Source organism: Coturnix japonica, chromosome 3 (genome assembly GCF_001577835.2).
Source record: "Coturnix japonica isolate 7356 chromosome 3, Coturnix japonica 2.1, whole genome shotgun sequence".
In the NCBI taxonomy this organism is placed as follows: Eukaryota; Metazoa; Chordata; class Aves; order Galliformes; family Phasianidae; genus Coturnix; species Coturnix japonica.
In genome coordinates, this window is record NC_029518.1 from 5291862 (window position 1) to 5304990 (window position 13129).

The 13129-nt window shown below is 36.5% G+C and overlaps 1 protein-coding gene across 6 annotated transcripts in view; it reads left to right on the top strand.

The window, feature by feature from the left end:
- The window catches only part of USP34 (ubiquitin specific peptidase 34), a 130595-nt gene that overhangs the window by 63889 nt on the left and 53577 nt on the right, over positions 1-13129 (top strand). For all 6 annotated transcript variants that reach the window (XM_015856756.2, XM_015856753.2, XM_015856751.2 and 3 more), the window contains exons 22-33: positions 1854-2008; positions 2822-2935; positions 3826-3925; positions 4058-4217; positions 4601-4727; positions 4833-4980; positions 8849-8949; positions 10212-10421; positions 11072-11197; positions 11978-12100; positions 12239-12322; positions 12614-12700. In XM_015856756.2, coding sequence (XP_015712242.1) covers positions 1854-2008; positions 2822-2935; positions 3826-3925; positions 4058-4217; positions 4601-4727; positions 4833-4980; positions 8849-8949; positions 10212-10421; positions 11072-11197; positions 11978-12100; positions 12239-12322; positions 12614-12700 — 1535 coding nt within the window. The remainder of the gene's footprint in view (positions 1-1853; positions 2009-2821; positions 2936-3825; positions 3926-4057; positions 4218-4600; positions 4728-4832; positions 4981-8848; positions 8950-10211; positions 10422-11071; positions 11198-11977; positions 12101-12238; positions 12323-12613; positions 12701-13129) is intronic.

The window sequence follows — 13129 nt, forward strand, 5'->3', positions numbered from 1 at the left end:
GGAAAACACGGCATGTGTTCACCGGAGAAGAATACAGGGATGCCGTCCGAATTGGCGATGTAGGGATCAGGAAGCAAGGCGCAGCAGAAGCTGAACTTTGGCGTAAAGAGGACGGTTGAAAACAATAAGAAACCTTCTACAGTACCATTGGCCAGAAGAGACAGGCCAAATGGGACGTACCTACTCTAGGTAAATTTAAAGGGCAGAAATGCTTCACAGATGAAGAGAAGTGAGGTGCAGAATGAAGTTCTTCACCGCTCGGTCTTCAATGGTTGGCCAGGATTCTAGTCTTTTTCACGTCCCTAAAGTCTGCACCCCCCAGTACTCCATGTAGGGGACCAAGGAGGGTATTCCCTCCGCACTGTAAGGGTAGAGCAAGGTCGAGGTGGCCTCCTTAGACTGAGAGATGGAGCTATAAGTTTGGCCCGAGATGGGTGACATCCAGGGGTCCTGAAGGAGCTGGGCTGAAGGTGGTTGCTGAGCCCGCTCGTCCATCGATATTTGAGAAGTCGTGGCTGTCAGGTGACAACGAGTACCGGATGATTGGGAGGAAGGGTCACGTCACTACCAATTTTACAAAGAAGGGAGAGAGGGAGGACCGGGAATACAGGGCCGGTGAGCTCACCTCTGTACTGGGAAGATCATGGAGACAGATCCTCTGGACAACATGCTTGAATGCGCAATAAAGGAACAAAGCATGTTGATCCGAGACCAGCCAGCATGCTTCACCAGGAAGGTATGCTTAACTAACTTGCTGGCCTTCTATGAGGGTGACGGGCGTTTGGTGGATGATAGGTGGAAGGTGACACATGTCATTTACCTGGACCTGAGTGCAGAGCGCCTTTGACATGGTCCCCATCACGTCCTATCTCCAAATATGCGAGGGGAGGTGGATTTGATGGTGGACCAACTAGATGGATAAAGCAATTGTTTGAAGGCGCAGACACGAGGAGTGGTGGGTCAAAATGGCTTATGGTGCCAGGTGGAGGCGAGTAACGAGCGTGTCCTCCAAGGGTCTGTCTTTGGACGGTGCTCTTTAACATCTTATTCAATGACACATCGATGGAGGAATGGAGTGCACCCTCAGCAAGGTTTGCTGATGACACCAAGCTGAGTGTGCAGTCGGATACGGTGGAGGGAACGGATGGCCATTCAGAGGGACCTTGACAGGCTGGAAAGCTGGGCTTCGGGTGACCTAATGAGGTTCAAACGGCAAAGTGCAAGGTTTTGCACTTTGGGCCGGAAGAACCAGGCACTGTACAGGCTGGGAGGAGTTGTCCTTGAGAGCAATCAGCTGAAAAAGACCTAGGGGTCAACCTGATCTGGTAAATGTGTATGTTTGGTGGCCCTGCTAGGCAGGGGGGTTGGAACTACATGATCCTTGAGGTCCCTTCCAACCCGGGTAATTCTGTGATTCTGTGATTCTGTGATTTGTTATTGTATATTGAAAGTATTTTGAGCCATTTTAGTTTCACAGGTGTCTATGTATCATGTAGGGAAATAAGTCCTTTCAGGAAACCAGTAGGTTTTATATGAAACAAGTACAGAGGTACTATTTCCAGCCACTGTCTCAGTACCCAACTCAAAGCTTTTGTCCAGTAATCATTTATGACCTGAGAAGCAACCTGCTAATTGGTACAAAATCCTAGGTCAGCTCATACTACTGTGATTTGGCAGAAACTGGCAGAATTAATGACTAAAAAGTTTGACTGATTGCCCAATCTGAAAAGGGGAAAAGTATGGTTTCTTGTTGGTATGTGATTGTTCTGATTTTTCTGACTTTTTTGGGTTTGTATTATATTTAGGTATTTGATGTTATACTGGAATAGTTAATAATGCTTCCCTAATTGTAGGGTTGAGTTTAGAACAAGTGGACATATTGTGGCACTGCTTAGTAGAAGATTCTGAATGTTATGATGATGCACTACACTGGTTCTTGAATCAAGTACGAAGTAAAGATCAGCATGCTATGGGTATGGAAACTTACAAACATCTTTTCTTGGAAAAGGTACGCAGAGAGTTAATTGCAACCTTGATCATTCTAATGTTTCTTTCCATATATGTTTCTTCCCACTGTTTAAAGTCTTGTTAATGGTTTCTGTGAACTATATCATTTCAGTACTATCAGAGGATCCTACTTGCTATGCAAAAGATTTTTTTTTTCCTAATTGCACAGAAGGTGGGAGGGAATTGTCATGAATTGTTTTTGCTTTAATATTTATTGCAGTGCTTCTTTGCAAATAGCTTTTGTTTTACCTGAAGCTAGGTAGCATTTCAATTTGTTTGTTGTTTGTTTTTTTTTTAAAGCTACCAAAAATTATAATTTCCCATGTGATATACAACTTTCTGACCAAAAACAAGCAGTCAAGCTTTTCTGCTCTTTGGGAGGGGTATTTAAATCTCATCCACAAATTCACTGAAAATACAAACATGCTGTAGTAGAGGTAATCGCAAGGGATCCCATTCATTTTAACAGATTGTACTATAGCCTGTTGAAACAGATTGTACAGTAAGTAATGTATTCTAGTTCTTTTTTAGTATTAAACAGTGTAAGGCTACTTTTTATAAATGTATGATTTTTTTTCACTGAAGTTCCTTCTGTGCTATCTAGTTGATCTGCTGTTGGTCTGTTAAGCAGCTGATGTTGCAATAGTAATTTTTGTTCCTTCAGCACTGCTACAGTCGAAATCAGCGATAGAGGAAAGGGGATTTTTAAAGCTGATTGTAGTCAATTATGCTTGCTATATATAAAATTCATTGTCATCTTTTATGTTAATACATTTCATTATTTTCCATACTAAAGAGTATTTATTTTATTTAGATGCCGCAACTAAAACCTGAAACTATTAGTATGACTGGACTAAATCTCTTCCAGCATTTGTGCAATTTGGCTCGATTGGCTACTAGTACGTATGATGGTGGCTCTAACTCAGAGGTAAGCCTTGATCCTGTGCATGAGTTTTAATTCTTTCTGAGGAAAGGAAAGCTACTTTCCTTGTATACAGCTGTACTTATCTTGAGAACATACTGGTTTGAAAATTGTTTACTGATTTGAAGCACCTTGTTACAGTCTGTTGTCATCAAGGCAGTACAGATTTCTGCATTGAGGAGAGTCCTGGAACCATCTTTCTCAAAAGTTTCATATTCAAATATTAATTGTGTATAAAATGCGAATTGTGTGTAAAATGTGGGTGTTGAATTGAGAGGCCTGCGATCCTTACCTGTCCTCATGACTTCAGGTATCTTATGTCTAAAGATATCGGAAGCTATAAAGAAAGTGATACCTGTTGCCTGTGCATCTTTGTGCAGTTAATCCTACTCTTTGCATTCTTGAACTGTTATCTGTGTGTTTAAAGAATAGGTTTGAAAAAGTAACTTATAGTATCATCCAAACTACGTGAAAACTTTCACATGGAATTAAGCATATTTCATTCTGTCTACTAATATTTGCTAAAATGTGTCTCAGTTTACTTGTGATCTTTTTCTGTGCATTGATTTGTTGCAATGGATGGTTAAAATACATGTTCTTACAGTGAATGGCAATATTGATCGTGGTTTTAAGTCTTCATTTAAATTTACTTCTGCCTACTACTTAAAACAAAGTTTGGAATTTTAATCAAATTATCCTTCAAAGTACAAAAATATTCCTGTCAGTGTTAGGATTTTACAATGGTTGGTATTCAGAGCAATGAGAGGACGAGCAGAGGAGATACTTTTAGTATCTGCACCAAGAAGCAAATAAAACTTCTCATATCAGAAAGGCTAAACTCCCAGTAAAATAATGAGGCAATGTTTTGTTTCCTTGTTTTCATTTTGTCCTAACAGTTGTGTGGCATGGACCAGTTCTGGGGTATTGCTCTAAGAGCACACTCTGGTGATGTCAGTCGAGCAGCTATCCAGTATATCAACTCCTATTATATCAATGGTATGAATTTTAATTTCAGTTTGTTTTCTATTTAATATGTTATAAAGTATATTGTTATCCTCCTTTTTTAATATTAAAACACATAGTCTTAAATTTGTGCTTAAGTAATTTACGTGGACATTGATATTACAGGTAAGACCGGTCTTGAAAAAGAACAAGAGTTTATTAGTAAGTGTATGGAAAGTCTGATGATAGCTTCTAGTAATCTTGAACAAGACTCTCATTCAAGTCTGACGGTTATTGAAAGAGGACTCTTAATGCTAAAGACACATCTGGAAGCTTTTAGGAGAAGGTAAGTAGCACCATGGTACATTTGGATGCAGAATTTGTTTCTGTTTCTCTTACAGTAATGATGAATGAGTTATGAGTGATGAATGTATTAATGTAAGTAGTGGTTTCTTTTTCTTTGTGTAATGTTAAGACAGTAGTGGATAATGTTTAAAGGTAGAAGATTTAAACAGTTTAAAAAGTTAACCCTCACCTTCGTAAAGTAGTGTGGATATAGTTTCCGTTTATCCACCCCTTACCAAAAATTGAAAGATACTGAGAAGATATTGATCATTATCTCTTATTTTAAACAGAATAAAGGGCCAAGTGTTGCTTGTTTGCCGAATGTCTGTGTTAAACAGGTTTTGATAAAAAACACTTTGTCAATGTTTTTATTTGCTTCTTAAGGTTTGCATATCATCTGAGACAGTGGCAGATTGAAGGTACTGGTATCAGCAGTCATTTGAAAGCCCTGAGTGACAAACAGTCACTGCCATTAAGAATTGTATGTCAGCCAGCTGGACTTCCTGACAAGGTAGTTAAAAAGCCCTTTCCCAACTACATCCTACTTTGTTAAATTTTCGTAACTCCATTGTTCACTTCAAAAAGAAAAAAAAAATAAAAATGTATTTAATTTCAGATGACCATAGAGATGTATCCTAGTGATCAAGTGGCAGATCTAAGAGCTGAAGTCACCCACTGGTACGAAAATTTGCAGAAAGAGCAGATAAATCAACAAGCACAGCTTCAGGAGTTTGGCCAAAGCAGCCGAAAAGGGGATTTTCCTGGTAAGCTTTAGTACTGATACTTTATAGCATAGAAGGTTACCTTTTTTCTTCTCTCTCTCTTTTTCTTTTTTTCTTTTTTTTTAATACACTCTAATCTGTAGGTACGGTTAGCATTGCTCTCACTTTTCATTATTAGCACATATAAGTGCCATCAGTTACTTGAAATTGCAAAGTAAATCCTGAACTGGCAAAATCCAACTCTAGTAGAGTTCCCCTGAGTTTTGTCATTTTCGTTGTAGTAATTGTAATTATGTCATCTACAGATTTTTTTTATATAAAACTTTGTTTTTTATTTTGTGATATATATAACTTTTACGACTGCATTTGATTCATAATTTGAATTAATTCAGACACATAATCTGATTATTCCCTGCCTATATGTATTTTTTCTTTCTTCTGTACCTGATTTTTAATTTGTGATCATCCTGTAGCAAATTTGGGGTGTTACCTTCTCTCTGAGATGCTCACTGCCTGCTTGCAAGCCTGATGAAGAAATTTCTGCTTGTTGTTACCTTTCTTCATGTACTTCTGAGTGAATGAATTATTTTTTCTTCATCCACTAGAAGAAGGACATTTTCTGAATCCTCTCGTTGCTATATATTATTGTATTCTTAGCTGCTGTTGCTGTTTGGAATACTCTTGTTCTTTGAATTATGTAGGTTGCTCTGAAAGTAATGTTTTCTATTTAATTCCATGGAAACTACAACAGATAGAAAGAGCAAAATGATACTACTTGATAGAGCAAATTCTCAGCTAGAAAACGCTATTTTTCTGTATAATTGTCGCCATTAACTATGAATTTTTGCCATTGGTGAACAAGAATTTGCATGCCGTACTTGTAAAAACATTCACCATGTCACCACTGCTGAAATGTACACACTGTGCCTCATGGGGCTCACATGCACTGTTTGGTCTCCATTAAACCTTCACCAAGCGATAAAGAATGTCAGTGGGTGCCAGTTCTTATGTTTGGAGGGATTCAGTGACACACCTTTGCTTCATACACACTTTCATGTCAGATGCGGTTTTGTCAGACAACCCCTCTGCTGCCATCTGTCAGATGGCAATAAAACATAATGAAATACTGTAGAGAAGGTTCAGCCTCTACTGCCGTACCATCAACATCCACCTCTGATTTCTTGCAACAACATCATAAAATAGGAGGCTTTACTTTCAGAGTTGACCTTGTATTTTCTCCTAAATGTTTACTTATTTTGTCCTGTTCTCACTTTGAGCAAGTTACAGTACAGGGCATATTATCTGAACGAGTTGTGTCCACAGTTATCCTTTCCTAACACTGATGACCAATGGTAAATGTATAAACAGTCTGACTCTATAGTTTTATGTCTTTTAAAAAAATAATATATATTGGTAAGTATGTATTTTAATGAGACGCAGTGTCAGTGTACAAAACTTTGAACATTAGATACTTTAATTTAACTTCTTTGTGAAGTCTGTCTTTTCAATCACTTCTTAGAAGCAGCTCTGGCAAAGACACTGTATTGTTTTCCACCAAGTATTACCAGGTAGCAGAATATTTTTTTATTTTTGTTCTATCTGGGAGTTCAGAATTTGCTACTAATTAGCATACCATAACTATCAGAAGTTGGAGAACTGTAAGGCCGGTGTCGTTTGCTAGTTTTAAAATCTGTAGTAATGTCTCTGAGTAACTGTGTGATTCATTATCTACTTTGACTGATAAATGGATAGAAACCTGGAATTAGCTAAATCTTTTATTATCCAAATTCCTGAATAAGTATCTTTGCACTGTTCTCTGCATCCCACTGTGAGTTTGCAACAGTCTACTTGCATGTTTTCTGCTTCTCAACTACTTTTGAGGAGATAGGACTGAAACTGAATTTCTGCTCAGCCACGCTTTGATCTGGGGATGACTTTGTATAGACAATTAAAAAAATATATGTTTGGTCACAAAGATCTCTGTAAATCGCAGTTCAATTTATTGACTTTTTGGATCTTAAAGCTGCCATCATTCTGCATCACGGCTGGTGACCTTAACTGCGTCTACTAAATCTGTGACCAAAATAAAACAGCCCACAACAATTCCTGCAGTGAATGTGAAATGGCTGACATTTCATTAACCAAGGAAGAAATCAAAACAGAGTTTATCAAGATTCAGTGAGGTTGAAATGTTTTTGTTTGTGATGTCTAGAGGACGTGATTTTCTCTCACCTTATTCTTACAGAGCTAAATCTTACTGTCCATAATTAATTTCCAGTTGTTTTCTTAGGTGTTTTTTCATTTACTGCATAATTATTTTGAGACCCCAAAATATTTTTTTTTCTGTCTTGCACACTTGGAATTTGCATTGCTGTGAGAAGTGTGAGATTGCTTTTGTTTCTCACTCGGATCATTTCTTGTATTCTTTCTTCTGAAATGTGTTTGCTAGTTTGCTGAAGCACAGAAGACAGGAGATCTCTTTCTTATTTTTATAGATTATGTTTTTACCTGTCTTTATGTGTTTGAAATTATTTTGCATGACTGCAGTTGATGAATTTTCACAGTAGCCTGCTGGGAAGAAAGAGAACAATGAGAGAGAAGATTTTATTCCCAACTATATATCAGACCTTGATGGTTTTATTGTTAACTGACAAATGGCTTTGGAAAGGCTACTGAATGTATCAAGAATATCTCAGAAGTATTTTTTGGGACAGAATTTGAGGATCGTGTGTTTGTCTGTTTGTCTGACATTCCTGTCAGAGTTTATCATTTGACTGCAGTGCTGTATGTGCTGTATATCCGCCTTTTTTGAGAAGCATTAAATGAATTTATGTGCGCGTTAGCACTTACTGTGGTAGGAAATTGCAAGTGATGTGCTTGCAGTCATTAACAGAAGAATGCTGACTGTGTACGCACTACACTGTACATATTATGGTAGTGAAAGAAGAAAAAAGTAATACAAATACAAGGGCTTTATTTATTTTTTTTATTTTATTTAACGCGTATCTTTGAGTGCTCTGTTTCTGTAGGCAAATAACATGCCGTTTTGAAACATTTTCAGGTTGTGCAATTCTGAGTATTTCCCAAGATATCTAAAAGAGGATGAGAAAAACAGCCTTTTTCTGGAGGAGTCTCATTGAAATCCTATTTTATGAAGTATAGTGACAGAAGTGTAGGGCTGCTCTTCACTTCTCTGGGGGACCAGAGCCTAACATTGGAAAAACAGATTTTAGTCCATGACAAATATATTTGTGTAGTGGAAGAGATGGTTAGAACTATATAAGTAATCAGAGATGATAAATTCATTTTAAAATGCAAAATGAATTTATATATATGATTCTAAGTTTTCTTGATTTATTGTTGATTGAGTCATAGATTGCTTGCACCCAAATTAAAACCTTAATCTTTTAATTGTTCACATTTTTTCAGTGCTTACAGTTCTTTGGAGGATGCTCAGTTTTTTCCTTCCTTAAGTACAGAATATCTTTAATTACAACTTCAGTAAGATTAATTATTGCTTATTTGCTTTTTCTGACTTCATCACTGACAGGCAATACAAAAAGATTTTGTTGATGATCACAATTATTTCCCAGAATTCTTTTCATGGAAATAGTAAAACTTACTGCAAATTATGGAAGTCATGTTTTTCATTTGGAGTGACTTTACTCCAAGATTGGGTTGAGCTCTTACAGAAAATGCTATTTCCAAATATAGAAAGAAAAATGTACTTCAATGTAATAATCTGTTCTCGTAAGGAAATTGCAATGACTTTTTGCCTGATGTTAATTGCTGCAGAAGGATGTATTACTAAAAATGAGCCTGGGCACTGGCAATAGAGAATGAAGCTGACTCCAAAAATTTACTGTTTTTTGTTTGTTTGTTCTTGTTTGTCTCTTTTTTAATATCCTAGGTGGCCTCATGGGACCTGTGAGAATGATTTCATCTGGGCATGAACTGACAACTGATTATGATGAAAAAACTCTTCATGAATTGGGATTTAAGGATATGCAGGTATTTTATTTTTCCACGTTAACACAGATCACTTTACAGAACTGAACTATGGTAAAACCAGATGAATTCTTGTGCTAGCAGAACATGAAGGAATAATAATATTTAGTCAATCCCTTCCTTCCACTGTGTCAGCCACACCACTCAGCTTGGTGTCATCAGCAAACCTGCTGAGGGTGCACTCAATTCCACCATCCATGTCATTGATAAAGATGTTAAAGAGCACCGGTCCCAAAACAGGCACCTGGGGGACACCGCTCATTACTGGCCTCTACCTGGACACAGAACCATTAATCACCACCCTCTGTCTGTGGCCTTTCAGCCAATTTCTTATCCGTCAGGTGGGCCATCCGTCAAATCCACATCTCTGGTGGTCACTGAATTAAGACTAGTAGTTTACCTCTGTTTGAGCTTCCAACCTTTTAACTGGCAGGTAGCCTGAACCAGCTTGTACTGGTGCTGTGTTGAGCTGAGGCATCTATTTCACTGTCCTGTCTTCAACAAAAAGGCATCTCTTCTTTCTTAGTGTTGTTTGGCAAGGAGTTTCCCAGACTCTCTGCAATCTGTTCTTGAGCTTATTTGTACTTGGGCATCTTGTCCTTCAGTTTGTATCCACTGAAGTTATGTGAAAAGGCTCTTCTGTTATTATGGGAAAGCTGTTCTCATGATTTAGCTTTCAGACATAGGGTTTGGGTGGTCCTGTGTATTGCCAGAATCTGAACCTGATGATCCTTGTATGTCCTTTCCGCCTTAAGCTAGTCTATTATTCTGTGTTTTAGTTTGAATGTGCATGATCAATATATGGAGGTAACTGGTAACGGTATATGGATAGTAACTGGTCAGCAGGAGCATTTCTTCTGAGAAGGCTTTTTTGAATGTGATTATGCCTTTTGAACTAATTTCAATTTTTCCAGCAACTGTTCTGTTTTTGCTGCTATACTCTAGCTAACATTTGTCTGGTCTTTTGAGACAACTTATTTCCTTCTGGATTAGTTTTTATTAGCTTACTTGTCAAGTCAGATTGGTACCAATCTCACCATCCTGAGTACAGACTTAAGGGATGAAAACCATATGTTCTAACAACAGGAAGCAGTGTACACAACTGTACCGTAAGTGCCTTAAGTTAAAGGAAAACCAAGCTTTACTAATGGTAGTTGCTGATCCGTAAATCTTTGATGCTAAGGATAGTAATGTATCTTAGCATTAAGTTCCTAATTCTGATGCTGTATATGCATTTTGAAGTTGCTGTTTCTCTCTGTTTATAGATGGTATTTGTATCCTTGGGAGCACCAAGGAGAGAACGTAAAGGTGATGGTGTTCAGCTTCCAGCATCTTGCCTACCTCCTCCTCAAAAGGACAACATTCCAATGCTTTTACTCTTGCAAGAACCTCATCTTACTACCCTTTTTGATCTGTTGGAGATGCTAGCCTCCTTTAAGCCTCCTTCTGGAGAAGTATCTATGGAAGATACTGAGGTAATTGCATTTAAGTCTTATTTAGTGGATCCATTTCTCCTATCAAGCATATTTTTTGTCTCCTGTATGCAGCTGTCATATATAGTTATTATGTTTTGATGTTCATACAGTTTCACATGTTAAGCTCATAATTATGGTTCTTCATATTTTTCCTAATGTTGTTAAAAGTGTCATATATACTGCAGATGCTGTAAAAATAATAAGCAAAATTAAGCACAATTAAAAATAATAAGAACAATAAGAACTAGTATTGATTATTTAAGTAGTTTTTGTGTCTAAAAATTGAAATTGACTTGAAGGAAGTTTAGTAAACTTTTATTACAAAACCTGCAATTTTATGTTTTACATGCTATCACTGGCTTGTGTGGAATGAGATAACCATTAGTATATCTAAACTGGTATTCTATTTTTAAATTTTATTTATACTCAAATATTTTACAGTATGTGGCATACCGTCAAGATGATGCAGCTTAATTTTTTACTAGTTCTAGGGAGATTTCAACAACTGAACTATTAATGAATTTACATTAGATAGAAAAGAGATAACTCCTTAATTAAGAAAAAAGCACTTTTTGGACTTTGAAATTTTAGTTAAGGTTATTTTCACAAATAATGTCACCATAAGACTGGTTGTTCCATGTTTTTTTCAGAGTGCAAAATGTGAAGAACTCCATCTCCATGCAGAAAACTTATCCAGACGTGTCTGGGAGCTATTAATGCTTCTGCCAACGTGCCCTAATATGTTGCAGGCATTCCAGAATATTTCAGATGAACAGGTAAGCAGGAAGTGCTTGTTTTATGTGTTTATCTCTATTGTACGGGGATGTTTTAGTGTTTTGTGTTTTAGCTGAATTTTCCCCAAAGTACGTATGCAAGGTACATTCAAGCACAAGTAAACCTATTGTACAAACCAAACTGTTATTCTGAAATTAAATCAGATGTGGTTTTAGTTAACAAAGATTGTTTTTATGATTTCTTTAAAAAAAAAAAAAAGAATATTGATTATGAACTGTCACAATCTTTTTGTTTGAACTGGAATTGTAGTTTTTCATCTGCCTCCTAGTGTGTTTAAAACATTTCAAATCTACTGCTAATTTTAACACTGTGACTGTTGTGATAGCAATCCTTTTTCTGTAGCCTGTTCTACAAGTTTAAAACATGGCTACTTACAAAGTGTCTTTCTGGCCCTCTAGATGAAGAGTTTTCCTGTATTAAAGATTTTGAAGTCATATGTTGTTGTTCCTAGGTATTACAGTTCTTTATAGCCACTCACGTGGAAAATTTGGCAGAAATTGTAATTCACGCAAATAATGTTTGGTTCTTGTAGTTCAAAATTGTGCACACTCTTAATAATCCTGCAGGTTTATCAAATTCAAATTATTAATCATGTATAGAAATATGCTTTAAATTGTATAGTTTCAAATAGTAGATTAAATTAAAAAAACAAAGACTTGTCTTTCACTTGAAAAACCTTTCATTGCATTTCTGCATCAACATTAAGTGTAACTGTGTTCTACATCAACATTAAGTGTAACCTCTTGTCTTTATTTTTGAAGGGTAATGACGGCTTTAGCTGGAAGGATCTTTTGCGAATAAAAAGTGCCCATAAACTTTTGTATGCCTTGGAAATTATTGAAGCCCTGGGAAAGCCCAACAGAAGAATAAGACGCGAATCTACGGTAATACATTTTCTTGCACAAAGTACATTTTTCTTGCTGAACCAAAGTGTATATTAAACATTATTATTCAAAACATTATAAAATGTTTTATATATATTTAACTCTTTTTGTAGTGACTTGTTACTTGTTTATCTTTAGGGAAGTTACAGTGATCTTTACCCAGACTCAGATGATTCAAGCGAAGATCAAATAGAAAATAGTAAAAACACATGGAGCTGCAAGGTTTGATTTTTTTTTTCTACAGTATTCTGTGATAAATGATGTTGTCTTTGGGAAAGGTGTAAAATGAAAACCCACTTGAAACATTATTTTAGAGTTACTTGAAACTTGCATGTAACATTTTAAAGGGTTTTTTTGTGTTATCAGGCCTATAAATTTGTCATAATTGAATGTAAGGGTTTCTTTTGTTTCTCCGAGTATTTGATCAGGTTTTTTTCTTCTATTTGTAAAGCTGAAATTGGTGGTATTTCTGTATTTGATTTTTCACACATTGGTACCGTAATATTCTTACAGTTTGTTGCTGCTGGAGGGCTCCAACAGTTACTAGAAATTTTTAATTCTGGAATCTTAGAGCCTAAAGAACGGGAATCGTGGACTGTGGTAGGTGATTATTCACGCTTTTTCTCCAGAATATAATATCTGTCATTTGTAAGGTTTCCATTAATATTGGTCTTTGTTGTATTTTCTTTCCCGTACTAAGTTAAATTTTTTATAAGATTTCCTATAAAATAGGAAATGAACATAGACAATACTGCAATAGACACATACATAAAATTTACGGCAGTTACCAGATTATAAAAAAACTTCAATGTATTGTTCCAGAATTGTTTCAGTATTAGAAACAGATTGTCATTGTCTCTTCTTTAAAAGGAAAAGATTGTACGATGGCTTATGTTGGTCTGTCTTTGTCTGTTGGCTCTTTGTTAATTTTACTTTCACAATGTCCTTTTTTCTGGTGGAGCTGACAGTGCTGTTTGGCCTCAGCCACACAGCAGAAAGCCACGTAAACTGATCTTGAGTTACTAAATA